This window comes from Apteryx mantelli, chromosome 1, assembly GCF_036417845.1.
Source record: "Apteryx mantelli isolate bAptMan1 chromosome 1, bAptMan1.hap1, whole genome shotgun sequence".
Lineage (NCBI taxonomy): Eukaryota > Metazoa > Chordata > Aves > Apterygiformes > Apterygidae > Apteryx > Apteryx mantelli.
This window is the reverse complement of record NC_089978.1, coordinates 220,934,778-220,955,873: the sequence shown is the minus strand read 5'-3', so window position 1 is coordinate 220,955,873 and position 21,096 is coordinate 220,934,778. Positions and strand designations below refer to the sequence as shown.

The window sequence follows — 21,096 nt, the reverse complement described above, 5'->3', positions numbered from 1 at the left end:
GAAAGATGGAAGGAGGAGAGATGGATGAAACGATGAGAGCATGGGGTTGGAAGGACAGAAGGATGGAAGTATGAAAAGACAGAAGGATGGAGGATGGAAAGATGGGGTGATGGGAGGAAGAAGGATGGGAAGATGGGGGATGGAAATATCAGGAAGAAGAGAAGGAGATGGAAGGATGGGAGGAGAGAAGATGGGAGATGAAAGGATGGGAGGATGGAAGGACAGAAGGGTGGGAGTATGGGGGATGGAAATAGGGATGGAAGGATGGAAGAATGGGAAATGGATGAAAGAATGGAAGGACGGAAGGACGGGATGGAAGGATGGAAGTGCGAAAGGACGGAGGGATGGAGTGATGGGAGGACAGAAGGATGGGAAGAGGGGGGCATGGAAATATCGTGGCTGGAAGGACAGAAGGATGGAAGGACAGAAGGATGGAAGGATGAGCGGATGGGAAGGGGGGGTGGACGGGGGGGGGGATTGGAAGACGGGGGGACACTAGAGTGGAGGGGGAAGGACGGGAGGGGTGGAAGGACACGAGGACGCAGGGGTGAAAGGATGGGGGGTGGGAGGACAGGGGGACACGCCTGTTGCACACGCACGTGCCCACTGCACACGCGTGTGCCCATTGCACGCGCCCCCCCCCCCCCCCCCCCGTCCAGGGCCTCCCCTCCCGCCGCGGTGCTCGGCGCTGCACACACTCCGGCCCCGGGGGGGGGGGGGGGGAGGAGGAGGAGAGCGCGGTGCAGCGCCGCGCATGCGCGCCGCGCCCCCACCACGGTGGCACCGCCGTCGGCACGGCGCAGCGCCCGCCCCCTAGCGACGGCGCGGCGGGGCCAATGGGGGGCGGCGCGGCGCGGTGATTGGCAGGCGCGCGGGCGGCGCGGCCCCGCCTCCCCCCCGGCGCGATCTCTTCACGGCGGCGGCAGCGGCGGCTCCATTTTCTTCCCGCTCCCGCGGCCCCGCAGCGCCCCGGCTCGCCTCAGCCCCCGGCCGGCGGAGACACCCCGAGAGACGCCCCCCGGGCCCCGCTTCCCCCCCTCCCCGCCGCCATGAATGAGGAGTACGACGTGATCGTGCTGGGCACCGGCCTCACGGTGAGGAGGAGCCGCCGCCCGCCTGGGCCTCGGGCCTGCCGCGGCGGCCGCCGCCCTGCCGCCCCCCCCCACCCCGCCCCCCGCGGGGCTCGGACGCCTGGGCCCCTTTCTCCTTTCTCCCCCCCCCCCCTCCTTTATCGTGACCCCTCGCTCGGACGCCTGGGTCCTTTCTCCCAGCTCCCACCTGAGGGAGGCCCCCGCCCCCCCCTCCCCCGGGACGCCTGGGCTCGGTTTGAACCTGGCCCATCCCCCCCCCTCCCAGCATCACTGATCCCCGGGCTCGGACGCCTGGGCCCTGATCCCCCCCCCCGGCCCCTTTTGCTAGGACGCCGTGGTCCTTTTTTCCCCATCTTTCACCTTATTATCGTAGCCCCTCCCCCCCCCCCCCAGCATCACTGACCTCTGGGCTCGGACGCCTGGGTCCTTTTCCCCATTTATCACTTGATTATCGACCTCCCCCCCCCCCATTGACCCCCGGGCTCGGACGCCTGGGTCCTTTTCCTCATCCATCACTTGGTTATCATAGCGCCCCCCCCCCCAGTTGACCCCCGGGCTCGGACGCCTGGGTCCTTTTCCCCATCTATCGCCTGATTATCGCCCCCCACCCCGGCTCGGACGCCTGGGTTCAGTGGCGCCCCCCCCCCCCCAAAATCATTGACCCTTGGGACGCCTGGGTTTGGCAGCCCCCCCCCCCCCCCGGGACGCCTGGGTCCTTTCCCTCATCTCTCGCCTTATCATAGCGTCTCCCCTCCCACCTTTCCACCGGCTCGGGTTTTGTCGTCTTCCTCCCCCTCGACCCCTGGGTTTGGACGCCTGGGTCGTGGTGGGGTGTCTCCCCCCCCACCCCCCGGACTCCTGGGCCCCCCTCCCGGGAGGCTCCCGGCGCTGCCTCCATCAGGCCCCAGGAAATGCAGTGGTTTGGCAGAGGAGGAGGAGGGGGGGGCGGCGGGACAATAAAGCGCTAACGGGGATTTACTGCCTTGATCTTCTCCTCTCTCCTCGCTTCCCTTGCCCTCCCCAAACCGAGGGGTCCCTCGAGTCGCGCCCTGCCGGGGGCCGAGCCCAGCTCAGGGTGGGGGCAGCCCCAGCTTCCCCCCCCCTCCTTTGCAGCCTCCCTGCTCTCCAGCCAGCCCTGACTGCAGCAGGAGGGGGATGGGGAAGCGAGCGAGCCTCACACGCCTGTCACATTTGCCTGATCCCCCCGAAATCTCCGCCTGGGCCATCCCTGAGGACAGCTGACAGCTGATGCCGCTTGGAGGGTGCAGGGGAGAGGGGAGCCGTGGCGGCGGCAGCGCTTTGTCCTCTCGTGGAGGATGCAGCCCTCGCGCCGCTGCCGGCAGCCGAGGAAAAATGGCAGCGCTGCTGCCTCGCAGCTTTGCCGTAGGGATTTGCGGCGGCTGCCGCTTGCTCGCAACCCGGGGAGACGCCGAGAGCCACCGCCGGCTTCTCCGGGGTGGGTTTAGCGGCGGCTGAAGGATGGGTTGCGGGTTGCCGGCGAGAGGCTTTGTTCGGAAGGAAGGGGGGAAGAAAAATCCAATATGGTGGAGGCAAGGCTTTCTTCGCCGCGAAACGGCCTTTCCTGCTTTTGTCTTCTAAGGGTAATTGGGGTAGGTGGCTAGACAAAGAAATATCTTTGGGGCTGGCTGGGAGGGATTTCCCCCACTTCCCCTCTTCTTGATAATTGTAAGTAGAGAGAGAGAGATGCACACGCTTCCTCCTGTGGCTTCGGTGCTGTGATTGACAGGGCCGCCACAGGGGCTAGTGCATCGCGTCTGCTGACACATAACCAGGGCACGGCCGTTTCGGGTGGACCTGGTTTATCGGTCTCCTCTTTACCCGGCATGGGAATCGTTTTAACGTAACCAGGATGCGGCGCAAATAAAATGTGCAGATTATGGGAGAGTCTTTGCAGCTGCCGCTGTAGGGTGAACCCAACTTTCCTGGTTGCTTTCATTCCTTTCTCTGAAGGCCGTTCCTTTGAGGTAGCAGGAGTGACTTACAACACAAAAGCTCCTCTCCTCTTGGATAGGGAATGCAGTTTGTCTTAATACCTGCATCTGGCTTAACAAAGTAGGGAGACAAGACTTTTTGGACGATTAAATATAATGAGCTTCTACATAATGTCTTGGCTACGGGGCCTCCGATAGAGCAGAGCCGCATTAAAATGTTAATTTATGCTATAGAGCGAGACTGGTGAGACATGGTATCAAGTTGGTAAGCACCGTGCTTAATCTCAAACTGACAAGCGCCAATGTAAATTTGACAAAAGGTCTCTTGTGAAATCGCTTTTAAGACAAACTAATGCTAATGATCAACAGTCGAGTTAAAAAGAGTAAGTTATGGCCGTATTTTAAGGTGTGCTGACCAAACTCCAGAGACTGAAAACGTGCAGGAGCACTTTCCTTGTTCCTGACTGCAGGCTTTGCCTCTAAAATACCAGTTACGGCAAGATGGACCTCATCTTGACTTCAGCAGCTCGGGCAGAAAAGCCGAATGAAACCAGAGTTCCTGGTACAGCTGGTGGGTTGGGACGTTCCCAAGCCCAAACTGCAGGGCGCTGGCTAAACCGTTTTGGCTGGCCGATAATGTCAAAGCTGAACCTGATTCAGGCCAGGCTGTAGGATCGCTTTTGTAATCCGACGAGGTAACGATTTGGAAGCTTGACCTGTGCTCCTGTGATTTGAATCTGGTACCGTTACCTGTGGAGTCAAATTTACTGGGAAAGGAGCTGCGAAACATTGCATAAATATGCTGAGTAGCTGCTTTCCTCTTCCAGAGACCCTCAAACCTTCATGAAACTTCCAATATTTTCTTACCACCCTTCTCTTACTGCTGGCCCTTATAGGAAATGGGCATAAAGAAGACTTCAGCGTAGGAGTCCCATCAGGCGACTGTTGTAATCGAGTGAGTTTGTCTTCTCGGCTAAAAAGCCCGGAGACGAGTCGCCTGGTTTGCACCTCAGATACCTATCTTGATGTTGCCTGAGCACATGGGATTAATCGGGGTTCCCGTTTGCCGGACGCTCGAGCGCCGTGCCCCTCCGCCAGGCTACCTGTTGGGCCGGGCCCACCTTTGGCGCTCCCGTGGTGTCCCGTGAGAGCTAGGGCAGCGACGGCGTTGGTCGCCAGGACTTGTACCAAAACAACCCCTAAATACCTGCGATCCAGGGCATCTGGGAGATGCAGCGAGTGACTGCTGTTCGAGGGTTTTTTCCTTCCTCTTTCCAAAGTGAAAGTCAGTTGTTGGCTTAAAAAAAAAAAAAGAAATCACCCAAGCCTTTGTACCAGAGCCACAAACACCCGCATTGTCAGCGGTCGTGCTGGTTGGTCCGTAGGGCTGCGGCTACACAAATGCACAAGGGTGCTGGTATCCTCCTGCCTGTGCTAAAACTATTGATTTGACACTTTGAGTTGTCACAACAAACCTTGTATCCGCGGCCGTATAAATTTACCATTTTTGATCGACCTGGAAGTATAATAAGGAATATTTCAAGTGTTAATCTCTTCTTCAAGCGCTAAAGAAGAGGTAATGCAGCCTTCGGACTGGGCTTAGTCTCTGAAAACATTGTCGCTTCTCCCTTACGTATGCTAGCGTGAGAGCCAGCTGCAGTGCTGAGCTGGTAAGGATATGTCTTAGGACATGGGGGAAGAAAATCCCGGCACGTCGTTAATCCTGGATTACTGCCGATATGACTGTTTCAAATTTGCCCAAGGAGTATAACTCGTTTCATAGCGCTTTGACTAAAGCACTGAGATTCTCCAGATGGCTCCGCTCAGGTGAGTGGCAGTAAGGTGTCAGGCCGTTGCGTGCCGTCACAACGGTACGGACACCTGCAGAGCTCTGGGGGCAGTGAGCCTGGTTGCCGAAACACAAGTCTTCCAGCTACCGCTTCCTGGAGATGCTGGTGGGAATGGCTCCTCAGCGTTGCTCAAGCCTTAATAGCTTTCAAATTCTTGGCTTGAGCTTGCCGTGTGCTTCTTGCATTGTAGATTAGCCAGCATCTTCCTCCAGACCTACTGCACAAACTTGTTTTTAATCTAGTGTGCCGATTGACATGCTAGAGAACATCCATTATTTTTATTTTCAGACTTGTCTCTTCAGTTCACCTTCATTTACTCCTCTGTGGTCTGCAAATGGCTCGGTGCTCGCTCGCTGGAACGCTTTGGAGTAGGATGTTGTGTGCTCTGACAGGCCCTATCTGTCTGCCTCTGCTGCTCCAGGCAGCTTGGGTTATTTAACGTGGATGTTAAGCACGATTAATGTATCCTCTTTAGCCCGAGTAGATGATCACCGTGTTCCTGCTGGGTTTTCACTCTTTGCAGGCACTAGTTCGCTGAACTAGACTTCTCACCCGCCAGCTTGTAACTGCCTCAACATGTTGAAGTTATGTGAATCCATCACAGAGCCGCGCTCTGCGTGCAGTTCACTTTCTCTAGGAGCAGAGTAGCTGAACCCTTCGGTTCAAAATATATTTAATCGTATAGGTGCAGGCCTGATTGCTTAAGGAGCCTAAATAAAGAACCTCAATGTGACAGTGACTACCAAGGTGGAGTATCGCTGTCCCTTGCATCATCCTCTGGTCGCTAAGGGGATTGCCCAAGTAGAGTGAGTAATTGCTTCTGCAGTTTGTGTGCCTAAGCAGAGCTTTGAGTCTTGCTCAGTCTACTCCAGCGTGGTAGGTGCAGATAGCGTAAGCTCGTGGCGGTAGGGCCAGGAAGATGCTAATTGGCTGCGTCTAACTGTTCTTGCTTACTACCGCACGTCCCTATCTTTCTAAGAAAGAGCTCTTAGTGTGCCAAAACCTGAAGATAGTGATTTTGATAAACATTTTGTACAGAATTCTCCCCTCAGAGCTGTTAGACGTAATGACGCTGGCTCAAATTTCTGTCAGTCTATTTGAGACTTTCTGAACTGCTGCCCTACTTGGAGAACATCCATAGAAACTTACTTCTTCCTTCAATTCCTGAGGACTTCTGTGACCAAAAGGTCTATTCGTGATCAGTTGATGCATGCAAGGGAAGCACTGATGGTCTTAAGCAAGCATGGGAGTTATCCCTTGCTCATATATATGTGTGTGTGTATATATATATATATATATATTTTCTAATGGATTTTTATTGAATGTGATGTCTTTAAATTTCTGATGCACGTTGTCCTGTGCTTTTGCGCTCTTTGGCCATTTGAGCCGACCGAGCAGCGGTGCAGACGACATCGATCGCTGTAGGACTTGCTATGTCGCTCATTAGGCAATAAAACGAAAGCTCTTGGGAGCCATGAGAGCGTCGTAACCTGAACTGGCCAAAGTGATGGATTATAGTAGTACACCGTGATTGGCGTTTACACCAAGATTTTGGTGAAACCAGGCTAGATATCCAGAGCTTTCTCTTGCTCTTCTTGGTGCCCTTTCTTTGCTGTTTCGGGGCCTAACAGTAGCTGAGCTTTACCAGTTTCTGTGAGGTTTATATTTATAACACAAAATAGTCAGAAAGTCACAGATTTGAACGCCGAAGCTTCCCAATTTTTGCAGTTTAAATCGCCTCCAGCCTCATCTCTGCAGGCCGTTTGTTTTCCAAACTCCCTGACCCAAATGACACGACGGCCTGTCAGGCGGTTCTTAGATGCAGACCAGTGGATGGGTGCAGCCATGTCGGAGCAGTCAACCAGCGTAGCCGTAGAAAGGAATTGCTGACCTAGGAAGATAAACGTATCTGTACATCTCGTGTGTTTTACGACTGTGCTGTTGCCTCATCTGCCGCACTGAGCCGCAAAGGGAAGCGACTACAGAAGGCCGACGTGGGATTTCAGCTGGATGCTGGAACCTGGGTGATGCAACTAGCCTGTTAAATGGGCCCTGGGTAAAATAGTATCGTAATACCTCCACCTGGGTGCTTATATCGGCCTTAACGGGTATGAAAGGAGATTGAAAAGGCACCTAGGACCTCTTAGGGCTTCTGCCGATACCTGAATTCACTCTGTTGCAGTTTGGGCAGGTTGGAAGGGATGTGCTCGCTGTCAAGCGGTGAGCGTACTATTCTGAGAAGACAGGGCAAGAAATGCTTTGAAGCTTCCTTAAATGGAGGAAGGAAATCAGCTGACATCTGCTTTAAAGGATGTAGCTTCTGCAGCCTTTACTGTAACTTCATGCTTCTAGTTGATAATTTCTTTTGTTTTGAAATCCTGGTTAGCTTCCTCGTGGCTCGGCTCCAACATGGAAATTGGCAGTCCACTACCACCATCTGGCAGAGCTACTGAGCCAGTGTTTTGGAGGATGTTCCAGGGGGGGAAAAAAAAAACCACCCTAGGCTGTACTGAAGAGAACCAGTCAAACGAGCAGCCTTCACGCGGAGCTCGGTGAATTTGGTTTCACTTAGGAGGTTGCCCTGGCTAGTGCTGATAAGCTTTGTGCAGGATTCCCAAGTTGAGCTAAATGCCCCTGGTAAATCATTAACATTTTTAATGGATGTCGTAAAAGCAGCTGGTGCTGTAGTCACTTGGGCATTTCCTGAATATTATAGGGCTCGTGCCTTCCTCAGCCCCTTAACGGAGGGTTCGATGCGGTCGTGTCTGCCGCAGGGGTCTCTGCTTGCTTCACCCTGCTCGCTTCCCTGGAAAAAGCGGAGGAGCTTTGATGAGGGATTTGGAGCCTGTGGAGGATCACGTGGCTTTGGAAGGAGCGGCTGATGGATCACGGAGCCATTCTGTGTCAAACGCTGCGGCTGATGCTGATGGCAAGCAGCGTGGCAACCAGAAGGCCTTGCGAGCGCAGTGTTTCGAATCACCCGCAGCCTCATGGGTTAAAGTCGGATCACTCCGTTTTGTTGCGCGTTAGGCAAGCGGCTCTAGCGTGGTTCTCTGGGGCCTGTATTGAATTACTGCGGCATCTAGGCGGTAACATTTACTAGGGGTGCGTTCCTCTTCCAGAACCGGTTCGTACCTCTGCTTTTGCGGCCGGGAAGACTTGCCCGTTGCAACCTGGGAGCACAAGGAACGGCAAGTCCTCGGTGCCGTCCTCCGTGAGCACATGTGCAAATGGCAGCGATCGCTGCCAGCTGTGTTGCAAAGCCAGGCGTCATCCGTACTCCTACAGATGTTGAGACACTTCTGAACAAAACAGTCTTTCCTGAAAGCTGCCTGCGCGGGGGGTTGCTCTTTGGCTGGCGAAGTCGAAGATGATTATACAGTGTTTTTAAGTTCCTTTTACGCCGAGGACTGCCTGGAGTAGGATATGCAAGTCATGTAAACAATATATTGTGGGAGCCTTTCTGCTTTATAACTGTGGTTTGGCAGCGTGTGCTAACTGATACCCGTATTGGCTAACGTTTTCATAACAGAGTTTGAAGCAAGTCTCTTCCACACCACAGCAGGGAGGAAGCGGCACGCGAGGAGAGCCTCGCTCCGCAGGGCAAGACGTGTGTGGAGTAAACGCTAACGGGTCTCGCGGAGACGTGGGTCTCCCGGGAAGGCCGAGCTGCTCTTCCACTCCTGAGCGGGCAGATGTTCCCTGATGGCATCTCTTGGCGGCTGAATGGCTTGAGAGGTGTTGGGTTTTAACAGATAGCAAGACAGATGCTGTGAGATGTGGTAGAGACCTGTGAACTCGATAAATGTGTGCGGAGGTTGAGGCTGAGTGAGAACTGAATTTTAGATGTAATGTCATTGGAGAGAGTTGAGGCAGAGCACAGAAGAACAGTAATTCATGTACTCCTGTGATCAAGCGGTTCTAAGTGGGCAAGTATTCAAGCTCTTGTTACGCTGTTTGGCTTGAGAATGCCAGAGCTGGTGACTGGGTTAGTTGGAAAGTCATGTTTTAATGGGGATTTAGCCGTGCAAGTCCCTAGTTGGCTCTGCAAGTGAGAATTTGGGTTCCTCCGAGATTATTCTCAGCCTCTTGGTATCAGATTCAGACCTAGCAGCTGATCTGTTGCTCAAAGTAATCTCTTTTTTTTATTATTATTATTTTTAATCTAAGCAGGTACATAGCAAGGATAGCAAAGTGTGTAGTGACATGGTAAAGCTCCTCAATAACTTTAAGATTTTGGTGCTTGTGCTACCTGTGCCCTCTAAGAGTAGCTGTCTGCTGACTTGCGTGTCCCCGTGTATTCCTTCAAAGCAAAGGAGCGTGCGTGTACCTTCAAATCTAGTCATGCGGCAGGCTGTCTGAACGCGTTCTTTGAGAAAGTATCGTCAGTAAACTGGAACGGAGACTCAAATGCAAATAACTTCTCCTTTGCATCTTCTAATTTCCTCTCTCCGTAGGAATGCATCCTCTCTGGTATCATGTCAGTGAATGGAAAGAAAGTCCTTCACATGGACCGTAACTCTTACTATGGAGGGGAAAGTGCATCCATTACACCCCTGGAGGATGTAAGTACCGGGGCTGACATCTGGCTGGTGTGTTCTCCTCAGGCCTATAAAGGGGACTTTACTTCTTGCTGCCCTGGGGGTGGATTCAAAGTAATTATTTTAAGGGTTTTCTTTTACTAAAAATGCCTCGTGGTCTTTCTGTGTTAGATAATAGTGGGGGAGAAACCAGTGTGTACGTTTATACTCGTTGTATAGCATTTGTTCTCTGTAGATTCTAGCCTAGGCTCCAACCCACAGCATTTGAGCGATCGCTTAGGGGTGTAACGCCCAACGGCTAGACAGACTTTTCAGCTGAATTGTTACTGCTGCGCTTGCCAATGAATGCTGGCCTTCCAAATGGCGTGTGCGCCTTGACGTTACGCCGGCTGTCTTGATCCGTGGTCTGCGAACGCTTCCGGCTGAATAGACAGCTCCCTCTTCTGTGACCGCGCGTGCTGCGTGGTCGTGTAGTCCCCTAAAGCCGATGGCATGGCTGATTAATCAAATGTCAGGAAATCACTGCTCTCCTCACTGCTTCGCTGGGTTAAATACTCGTAGTTGGAAATCTGATTTAGGTATGTGGAGGAGCCTGCCCTCTCCTGAAGCAGGCATTTTGATCAGATTAGCTATGTTAAATAGTATTTCAGCAGGTCATAAATTCCCAACCTTTAAGCCTTGGGGGAAGAAAGACTGGATGAGCAAAATAACCCCGCTTGATTCTTACTGTAAGGATTTACAGGATATGCTTTGTGTATTGCATCAGAAGTCCAATTTAAGTTAAAACACTGGCAGGAAGCTTGATGTGAAGAGCTTATGACCGGCTAGGGACTTATGAGGGCGAGAAGCATGTTGCGGGGAGAAATTATACCCGTAGCTATTTCCTCTGCTACAATGAGTCTCATTCTCTCCCAAAGCTCTACAAAAGGTTTAATCTACCAGGAACTCCACCAGAATCTATGGGACGGGGAAGAGACTGGAACGTGGACCTAATTCCAAAATTCCTTATGGCTAATGGTAAGTGATACTGAGCTTCCAAATCTGCCTTGTAAGCTTAGCTTGGGACCTTCAGCCTGGGTTAATCCTCCGCGTTGTGATCAAATAAACAGCCCTTCAAGCTATCTCTTCCTGAACTTGTTGAAGCGTTAATTAAAGAGCTGCTGAAAGCTCACTTGAGATGATCTGCATGCAGACAGGCGTTCACGCCAGAAGTACCACGGCTCTCGTTCTGAGGGTTGTTTTGGCTGTGAACCTCTCAAACTCGGTACGTGGTTCCAGCTTGAAGCGCCTAGCAGTGGCATGCCTGAAGGTTTGAACGGCCGTTTTTCAACATACGCTTTTAAAGCAAGTGTTTGAATTCCTAGCCGGAGTCAATGCTGTGAACTTGTGCGTTATGATTCTTCCGTGGTTTAGGAGGAAACGGATGATTCCATGGTGACTGTTAATTTCTTGATCCCCTTTGTTCTCATCTTATGGCTTGCAGACTCTTGTCATCCTTTATGGATGCTACCAACCCTCATTCCTTAATCCCAGTGTCCTCCTACCGAGACAGGTCTTCTGGACCAAACGCCGCTATCGGCGAGGTGGTTTGCAATGCAAACGAGCACGAGACCTGGCTTCCTGGGCCCTCGCTCTGCCAAAAGCCGAGCGCTTGCTCCTGGAACCGCTTCCCTCTGAAATGCAAGGAGGTAGTTCTAGTTTTGTAACGCCAGTCTTGCTCAAGGTTACAGGGGAAGACGTGGTGGGTTCCAGTCAAGGTTTGGTTGCCGCGGTGTCGGCGTACTCCTTGTGCAAAACTTTAACTTGCGTAGAAATCTCACTTTGATACGCTTCCAGGCAACAGCATCCTTCTGGGTGTGTAACAGCGGGTGGGGACAGCTAAGAGGGCAAATATTGACTCTCGCTGCTTGCCAGCCGGGGACTAATTTGTGGTAAAGTGGCTGGACAACTAATATGCAAATTGTGCTACATCTGAATAACGAGGACAGGGATCTGTTGTGGTCCACTGACGTGACCTTGTTGGTCACGTTGAGCGCGAATAATCTGCAGGAAGCAAAGAGTAGCAGCGTGCTGCAGTGGATCGACATGCTGCAAGGTTGTTTTTTACTCAAAGCTCTAATGGAAATGGGAGTAGTGACAAGGAAGCTGTAACCTGGCTGTAAACAAGCCTTAAAACTGCCTAACAATGTACCAGTGAGTATCTGCCGCACCCCGACTGTTACGTAAAGGTGTAGGAATCGTGTGGGTTGAATGTGGTACTGCCTGTGAAGGGTTTGCTGCCTGTTGGAAGAACCTTCTGCCCTGCAGGAGGAACTGTCCTCTTTTTGACTTCTGACTACGGAACAGCTGGTTGACGTGTGCCAAACCTCCTTTACAGGTCAGTTGGTAAAGATGCTGCTCTACACAGAAGTCACTCGCTACTTAGACTTCAAGGTGATCGAAGGAAGCTTTGTCTACAAGGGAGGAAAGATCTACAAAGTTCCTTCCACTGAGGCAGAAGCCTTGGCATCCAGTGAGTAGTTACACCTGGCTTTGTTTCCTTCTGAGGCTGCCGTCTCTAAACAAAGGCGAGCCCGAAATCTCGGGATGTTCAGTCTGCGCTTGCGTGGAAAAGAAATCTTACTCTGCTCACGTGGCGCTGTCTGTGCAGACTCCATTTCTGTAACAAGCTGTGCTTAGCCTAGGGTTCTTCTGCATCCCACCTGACTTCAAATACCACTTGCAGTGCGAGTCTTGGGCTCCCTGAACCTGGGGTTTTTTGTTTTCCTGTAGCGTACAAGCGGAACTGGTCAAGCCGCCTGATCTGTGGCTCATCTGATGAGAAATTGGCAGTGTTTTACTTCCTTGAAAGGTTATGTTCAGGGATTATGCTTCTAGATTTGCCATCAATATTTAATGCTGGGTCCTTGTCTGACAGAATTGTATGTGAAAAATGCTGTAGCGGTTGTCAGCAGGCAAATTGGAATGACTAATTCAGTAATGCGGTACCTTGCTCAATCTTAATTGTTGCAGTCTGCTTAAATTTCACTCTTCAGATAGAGCTACTGATCATTCATAAGAGCTTAGTGGGTCGCATTAGGAGCTAGCAGAGGGCAGTCCATTAACTTCAGCTGCTTGATGTATATAGTCTCATGTCTGAAAAGTCGCACGATAAAGTGACTGCTGCAAATAGGGCTCCCAGATGTAGCTTGTCTGTACGTTGGAGCCTTCTTGGTGGCAGATGTCTGTTGTCCCCTCAATTGGGCAGCGCTGCCCTCTTGTAGGAGGTCTCTGAAGAGCCTGGCAAAGCGGCAGAGATAGAAGGTGCCTTTGGTGCTGTGTCTGCCTTCACTCAGCTGGGGCAGCCCAGTCTTGCTTTTGCAAACTGTCGAAAGTAAGACAGATAAACGGGGCCTTGTCCGATCTTGTGTTTGAAGTTTTGACCGTAGCAGCGCTCGCTAGTTCCTTGGGGAGGCTGTGGGAGAGCCCGAGGCCGCTTGCTTTAATGTTAAGTGCGGTAGGTGGCAGAACACAGCTCTCTGCCTGCGGAAGCCCAGGTTGTACCTTGCACTGGGCTGAGCAGAAGTTGTTCTCTGAGCTTTCGCACATCCGGCAACTGGAAGTAGCGTAGAAGCCCAACCTCCAGCGATGCCTCAAATATGCCTCTAAATTGGCCTTACTGCACCTTGAGATGTGGTATGTGGGGACGATGTGGTACAAACTGGCTTGGCAGATGTTTGTGGGTCTAAAATTCTGAGCCTCTTTGCTTGGAGAGTCTTGCTGAGCCTTTACCTAAGGCCGAACTCCACGTTATTGAGCGAAGTTTGAAACGCTCGGTTCTTATCCTACCTCTGATATTCTGTGGAAATGGAAGAAGCTGGCTTCTGGTACCTGTGTGAGTTCTGACGAAATAACTTGTTTTTAGGCTTAATGGGCTTGTTTGAGAAACGTCGGTTCAGGAAATTCCTAGTGTACGTTGCCAACTTTGATGAAAACGACCCCCGAACTTTTGAAGGCGTTGACCCCAAGAAGACCACCATGCGCGACGTCTATAAGAAATTTGACTTGGGCCAAGATGTTATAGATTTCACGGGCCATGCCCTGGCTCTCTACAGGACCGATGAGTAAGTATGGGCTCGCTCGCTTCCCCGAATGCGCTGGCGTTGCTCGAGGCTTCCAGCAGCGGCCTTGCGAGTTGAGGGTAGGCTGTCGGTACAGCGTCAGGCGCGCACATGGTGTGTCCATCATTCGGTGCCGTATTCCGGAATGGAGCTCTTAAAATAGCCTCCTCTGCTATGTGGGTTGCTTGGGTTAAGGAAGTATCTACTTCCTAAATAAACCCCCCTGTGATGTTAAGTGTTTTTGAAAGAGCTCTTGAGGGGAAAAGCTCGCAAGGTACAGCTGGAAGGGGGGGAAGGAAACTTCACGGGAAGTAAATGCTTTTGCTTGTCTAAACCTATTCTGCTGTGAATCTTTGTTTGTGAAACATTGCAAATCTTGTAACTGCCCTCTCTAGCTATCTAGATCAACCCTGCCAGGAAACAATCAACAGGATTAAGCTCTACAGTGAGTCGCTGGCTAGATATGGTAAAAGCCCTTACCTTTATCCGCTCTACGGCCTTGGAGAGCTGCCCCAGGGATTTGCAAGGTGAGAACTTGTTTATGGACTTCATTTTCTGTGTCCAGGGCTACATGGGCACTGTAGGTCTCCTCCCCTAGAGCTGTAGGAGTTGCCTGTTATGAAAATTGAAAATTTTTTTTAAAAAAAACCTCCTTGAGTACCAGTGTGGCACCCATCAGCACCGGAGTGGTAACCCTGGCCCATCTCCTCCCTGCACGTGGGAAACGAAGACGGGCTGGGCTGAGCGAACTCTGAAAGGAAAAGCTTGGCCATGGTCTCTGTCCTCCGTTAGACTTGGGGCCATCTGGTCCCTGCTCTAACTGAATTAAGTGCTATAAGCAAGTTCCTCTCTGGTCTTAGTTGGAACGAAGCCATCGGTGTCGTGTCCTGAAGTCTGTTTATTGCTGGAGCTTAAATCTGCTCACTTGATGAGCCTGCTTTGGCATCTGGTGGAGAGTCAGCTGTACAGAGTCACGGTCAGACTTCTAGAACATGATGCTGCAGTAAAAATATTTGCAGGTATTAATGGCTCTCCAATTATCTTAATCGAGAAGCAACTGCCTCCATGAGAGATTCCGGTTTGTGGGCTTGCTTATTGCAGTTTCTGTTAATGGCAATATTTTGGGGATTGTTCACACGGATCCTGCTTGCAGCATGAATTCCAAGAGGCTGGATTTGCCTATCCAGTGTAGCCCGCAGGATTTACACGGGACCATCTGGGTTGTGATGCCAAGCAGGTTCTCTTTAGCTGCGTGTAACTGCACCTATGACTTGCCCCAAATACTGGCTGATGCCTTGCAGAAAGAATGGCAGAAGTTTAAGCAGTGTATTTTGAAGAGGTACAAGATGCTGATTTGACCGATCAGCTGGTTGAGACGGTGTTCAACGAAGCAACAAGATCGCTCTTCCTCTTGAAGAGGCTCGCTTCGGTAGAAAGCTGCCGCTGTTCTCAATGCGGAGCGCTCTGCGCTCCCCCAGGGCGGGCGTAATTGTCTCCCCATCTTGCCGAATGAACAGCATCTGGGACAGCAATTCAGGAATTTAGAGATGGTCTAGTTCTGGTCGTGGTCTAGGTCGGAGGTGGTTTAAAATAGCCCACAGAACAGCAGTAGGAAACCAAACCTTGAGGTAGCGCATGTGCTGTTTCCCACTGCACCTGGATCCTCTGGCTGACACCTGACACGGTCAGGAAGCTACAAAAAATTGGAAAATGTCCTGAAAATGTGTGGTTCTTTGAAGTGGAGCAGAAACAAGGGGCTGGAAGGGGGAGGTTTCAAAACCAAAAAAAAAAGCGTGCTAAAGCGGCGTTACTCTTGCAGGCTAAGTGCCATTTATGGGGGCACCTACATGCTGAACAAGCCGATTGAAGAGATTGTGATAGAAAATGGCAAAGTGGTTGGCGTGAAATCCGAAGGAGAGGTACGGTACCTTGCGGTTCTTTCAAATGCTCCTTGCTCAAGAACCCCCCATCTTGTCTCTCAAAATAAAGTTCTCATTGTCGGTCTGAATAAATTTAATATAAAATCCTCACTGAAGTCCTAGGACTAAAATCGCATGGCAAGTGCAGTTTTCCCCCATGCCAATTCACTCATTTAGTGAGTTCAAGACACGTTATCACTTCTGTGGTGAGTAGTACAGAAATCCGACTCCAGGAGTTGGAGTAATGTCTCCTTGAGGTGACAAGATTGTCTTCTGAATCAGTTAGCCGAGCAAAACTGGAGAAGAGCCACTTGGTTGCGTCTAACCTAGATGTGAAACCAACTCTGCCCTTGACATTAAGTAGTAGCTGCTCAGACTTCTGGCGCACAACCTTTCCACAGCGGCTGCTTAACCTGGCAATACAAAACTAGCAAGAGCGTTGAGAGCTGCTTGGAAGCTATAAATGCGCTGTCAACCGGAGTGGGAGCTTTGCGGGACAGTTTAACAGTTGTCCCTTCTGGATCAGGCATGGTGCCTCCCAGCTAGCAGCAGCAGAGAGGTGATAATCCGTGCTCTGGAGTGATGTGCCCAAGTGCGAGGCACCTGGAGGCTTCAGATGGGTCAACTTTAACCTAGTACCATAAAACAAATCCTGATGCCGAACTATCAGTTTTTAACTGTTTGGTTCAATCTCGACCGCAGCAAGTTATGGTCCTAGACTGGACTCTGGTGTAGTTAAAGCTTAATTATGTATTGAATAAGAGGCAAGCGGAAGATGTGATCTATCAAGCGGCCATATGCACTCTTTGTAAGAGTGATGCCCTGAGACTTGGATTGTCCAAGCGTGGCATGCTGCTGGCAGTGAAATAAAAATCTGATGAGATCGGGGTCCTCAGACTGATCTTGTTGACTTTTCCCTGGAATCAGCAGGATTCTGTTTGCTTGAACTATCTGTGTATGAATTTCCACGCTCCGGTCAACGAAGCACTTAATGCTCGTCTGTCTTTGCAGGTCGCTCGCTGCAAACAGCTCATCTGCGACCCCAGCTACGTTTCAGACCGTGTGACAAAGGTTGGCCAAGTGATTCGAGTAATCTGTATCTTAAGCCACCCCATCAAGAATACGAATGATGCCAACTCATGCCAGATCATCATTCCACAGAACCAGGTCAACCGGAAATCAGGTGTGTGAAGAGCAGTGACCGTCAGGTCATACGTAGATCTGCGAGCACTTGGATTAAGGCAGCGTGCTCACTGAATGGCCTTGGTCCAAATATGCGTTTCGATGGTCCGGTGAAAAGAGTATCAATCAGGAAAATTGCTTTTAGTGCAACCCCTGTGGCAAACTTCACGAAGGGAAGGGGTGCTCCTTCTGGAGGGACTCCTTTCAATGTCCTTGGGGCTTCAGGGCAAGCTCCTCAGCTCCCTTCTGGGCCCTGCAATGTTGGAGTGAAGCTTTTTGACCCCTGAATGCCTTTGCTCATCCTTTTCCTGAGAGTACCTGTCTTCTGGGCTTGTTCTGTGTCACTGCTGCTTGGCGTCGCTCCTGCTACCCTTCGGTACGGTAACTCCTGACAGCAGCGGCTCTCTGCCGCGCCAGGGAGCGATGGTGATTGTGGTGGTAGCTTCTCATTTCCGAATATTAGCTGAACTGTGGTGCATCTCAGTGTTCAAACTGCTGTCCTGAAACCCTCTAGGCCCCAACAAGGCCGTGCTTCAGTTGTGCATTAGAGCAGCGGTGGGAGAGGCAGGAGAAATAGAGGCTCCTGTGGCCTGGAGAAGGGGAGAAGCAAGAAGCCCAAATTGGGTGAAGCAGCTGCAGAGCGTTGCGGGTGCTCTGGGAGGTGGAACAAGGGCAGTGTGTGGAGGAGGCTGGTGGGGAAAGGCCTCCTAGTGGAGGTAGCTGCGTCGGTCTAGTCCTGCAGAGCTGCCCCCTTGTCCTTGAGCAGAGGTGAACTCGCTCTTGGGAGCCCCGCTTGCTTTCAGGAGCCATCGTAGCCACAAGCTACTGAATTTCGGAGCTCTCACAGGGGTACTTGTGTCCAGGCTCCTAAGCCAAGAGACTGTGAAGGACCTCTAGGACTCCAGGACAAGGACTTGCACTGAACTCATTCGAGTATTTCTAGCCTGTTGGCATGGGTATGGGTGTCAGGATAATGAGGAAGGGGATGTGAGTGTGTGAGCCAGCTGGAGGAGGCTTCTCAGAGGAGGTGGCCCGGACTTGGGCTGTTGGCTTGTGGTTGTTGCCTGGTGTGCGCTGACCTGGCCGCTGTGGTGTGCTTCTCCAGATATCTACGTCTGCATGATCTCCTCCGCGCACAACGTGGCGGCGCAGGGGAAGTACATCGCCATTGCCAGCACTACCGTGGAAACCGCAGACCCGGAGAAGGAAATCAAGCCGGCTTTGGACCTCTTGGAGCCCATTGAGCAGAAGTAAGCCCTCGACGAGTCCCCTTCCCCCTCTGTGCTCGCCCTGCCGCTCTGGGCTGCGAGCGAGGCTCGCTGGCGCCGGGGAATACCGGTGCCTCCAGCGTGAGGAGCAAAGGCGCAAAGGGACTAACGGCCAGTTGGCCGTGAGAGGTGTTGAAAAACTGAAATTCCTCTGTACCTAGACGGGCATTATTCACCCCGGTCTGCTTGCCCTACGCACTAGCACTGGGCCGAGCAATGCCCTTCGTTTCAGTAGTTTTTACATCGATATTGATGCCCGGGAAAGCTTTAAACCGCTCTGAAGAAGCTTCCTTTTCTTGCAGGTTCGTTAGCATCAGCGACCTGTTCGCACCAACTGACTTGGGAACCGAAAGCCAGGTTTGTAAGCGCCGAGCTCGTAGCTGACTGCGCGCGGGGAGAGAGCCTCGAGCCTCGGTGCTAAACTGCTCCTTCTCTTTCCAGATCTTCATTTCTCGCACCTACGACGCTACCACTCACTTTGAGACGACGTGCGATGACATCAAAGATATTTATAAGAGGATGATGGGATCAGAGTTTGACTTCGAGGAGATGAAGCGCAAGAAGAACGACATCTATGGGGAGGAGGAGCAGCAGTAATGAGCATCTCTAATTAGGAGAAATTAAATCGGCTAATATGAATATATAAGGAACTTAATGAACACTGTATGAAATTCAATATTGTAAGGCCTGCTTTTGTAATCCCATCTCTGAGAGATTGAAGAGTACTGCACTGGTAATGTTCCCCTTTTGGATATCATGTGTTAATTATTTCATTCTAGTAGGGCTGCTGTCCAGAATCTGGCAAATTACTGACTGATTTAACGACTAACCTTGTAAGCGCAAAGCAGACTGAACCTTTTTGGCAGACTTAGACGTTGGTGCAGATTGAAATAACTCATTGACAGCTGTGTCTTACCTTGTATTTTTAATCATTTGTAAACATCCTTCACAATTATGTGCTTCTGGTGAACTAGTAAATGTGACAGTTGTCACTCAAACCTGTTATCAAGGAAAATAGAAACTGAGCACTCCATTATTGTGGACAGCATCCCTAAAGTCTCTCCCATCAATCTAACTCTGTGGCAAGTTGTATTATGGACAAAGCCCACATCTATTGTAGCAGCGAATGTTGGCGTAGTTCTGGGCACAGAACTTAAGCTACACTTAAGCTTCGAAACCTGTTTACATCGGTTGGGACACAGCTGTGCCTAAGGCTCCTTTGTGTTTTAATCTAATAAAATTGAGAGAACAAATTACAGAGCAGGCAAGATGTGAAAGTATTTTCTGTACCCTAGAGGCTTCTCGGATGGACCAAACTGCACTGCGGTATCGATATGACAGAGCCTGTGCTTCTTGTGTCTCCTGAAGGCTCCAAATGATTTCTGTACTGCAAAGTAAAGCCAAATTCTGGAAACCAGTCCTGGGCTCTGGTCTGATTCACTTCAGTGGTACAAGCAGCATCTCCTTTGAGAGCTCTTGCTTCTCCGCCTGCCAGGGTGGAACTCGGACAGTGCGGAGCGTTTCACGGTAGGAAACACAGGCTCTAAAGTCCTTGGTTTGGCTTCCCACCTGCCACTGTCTCTGGTTGCTCTGGGGCAGGCTGCTTTTGGCCGGGGCTGATTGCCAGGCTCCAGCTGAGCAGGGGAGAAGATGCAGCAGCCCCAGGTCCATCTCTGAGGACCAGAGCGTGGCTAAAGCCGGCAGTAGGAGCAAGCGCGCGCTCTCCTCACGTCTACCCTGCTAGTGCCTGCAGCCAGCAACGGCTCCTGCCTGGCGCGGTAGCAAACGGCTCTTGCTGTTCTTTCATGTGAGCACCACGCTTTTCAGTGAGATGCCGATCTTCTCCATGGATCCTTGCGCATCCCTGGGCTCGGATCGTGTTACAACCTTAAGTGGTCTTGCGCTGGGGGACAGTCGTGCTGCAAGGAGTGTGGCTTGCGTTTCTTCACCGTGGTGCCACTGTGAGGAAAGGTGAGGGAGCGAGTTGGAATGAGGCTTCTCTTGCGCCAAGAGCCCGTCCTGGCCGCTGTGCCGGGAAGCACGGGGGGTCGCTGGTTTGTGTTCTTCTCCGTTGCTGTCTCCGCGCAGCTCTTGTGCAGGCTTCTGCCGAAGAGGGAACTGCGCTTTTTGTGCCGCATCCCCTTTGCAGGCCTGCGGCCTGCCGAAACTTGGGCCGTAGCTACTCGTTTCCTTCCTCCCTTGCCTGGGGTTAGGGGCTTTCAGCACTTCCTCTCGCCCGGTGTTGGCACCGATTCCGGTGAGCGGCTTTCCGGCCCTCGGAGCGAGGTGTGGTGGTGGCGGCGGCGCGCGGCCGCCCTCCCTTGCGCCCGTTTCCTCTCCCAGCAGCTGCTTGGGCACTTGCGGCGGCCTAGGCTCTCCGGATAAGCAGCATCCCAGGCACCAGCTGAGCTGTCCGAGAGGCGTTTAGCCGGCAGGGATTGCTGCGGGAGAAAATCCCGGCGCAGGAATGAGCTGCTGCCCCGCTCCGTGCTGTAACCTGCTCGGTCCTTGAGCAGCTTTAGAAGCAAACGCCCTGGTCTGTGGCGTCCGCCCCAGCGGAGGGCCCCCGCGGCGGGAGCACGGATTGGCTTTGCTTCGCCCTGCTTCCACAAGCGCTGCCTTCACTACTATTTAAAAAATAATAATTTCTAATTTACCCATTAAGAGGGAAAGTTACTGTCACCCCCCTCTTGGGTGCTGAGTGGGGAAATGCCCAGCGAGCGAGCACCAGTGCCTGAAACGTCATTTTCTGGTTTTATTAGTCAAGCTCTGTACAAAGTCATCCTGTACATAACGTCTTAGATCATTTTATTAAAAAAAAAAACAACCAAAGAACAGTTACAAAACATGTCCTCCGAAGAGCTGCACGGGTATTTTACAAAGCTCCTTAGTGCCGAGCTCTCCTTTCGGGGGGCACGGTTGTTCGAGGCTACCATAAATAAAAGCTTTTGCTCCCTGGGCCTGGTGGCCGGTTATTTACAGGACTTTTCTGTACAGGCGGAAGGCGGCGAGCGGAGTCCCCGCAGGGACGGGGTACAGGCAACGCGGGCAGCGGGAAACGTAGTGTCGAGCGTCAAGCAAAATTCCCCCAAAGCACTTAAAATATACACCCCACCCCTAAGCCGAAGCACATGCATCTTGTGTACAGTATGTACAGCGACCGGGAGAAAACACAGCGCTTGTAGCGGACTAG

At 51.8% G+C, this 21,096-nt stretch overlaps 1 protein-coding gene across 1 annotated transcript; it reads left to right on the top strand.

Annotated features, from left to right (window-relative positions):
* Positions 1 to 984: 984 nt before the first annotated feature.
* On the top strand, positions 985 to 19,320 carry GDI2 (GDP dissociation inhibitor 2). The gene is made up of 11 exons (XM_067317569.1): positions 985 to 1,094; positions 9,351 to 9,458; positions 10,352 to 10,451; positions 11,812 to 11,946; positions 13,339 to 13,537; positions 13,930 to 14,061; positions 15,354 to 15,453; positions 16,465 to 16,636; positions 17,741 to 17,885; positions 18,206 to 18,260; positions 18,345 to 19,320. The coding sequence occupies exons 1-11, from the start codon at positions 1,050 to 1,052 to the stop codon at positions 18,498 to 18,500; spliced, it is 1,347 nt and encodes a 448-aa protein (XP_067173670.1). The 5' UTR covers positions 985 to 1,049; the 3' UTR covers positions 18,501 to 19,320.
* Positions 19,321 to 21,096: the final 1,776 nt, after the last annotated feature.

Excerpts from the sequence above, each read along its gene's own strand:
- GDI2 (XM_067317569.1), top strand. The coding sequence starts at position 1,050 with ATGAATGAGGAGTACGACGTGATCGTGCTGGGCACCGGCCTCACG. Across the intron at positions 13,538-13,929 it reads GCTCTCTACAGGACCGATGA|CTATCTAGATCAACCCTGCC; the intron begins GTAAGTATGGGC and ends TGCCCTCTCTAG. Across the intron at positions 15,454-16,464 it reads GCGTGAAATCCGAAGGAGAG|GTCGCTCGCTGCAAACAGCT; the intron begins GTACGGTACCTT and ends CTGTCTTTGCAG.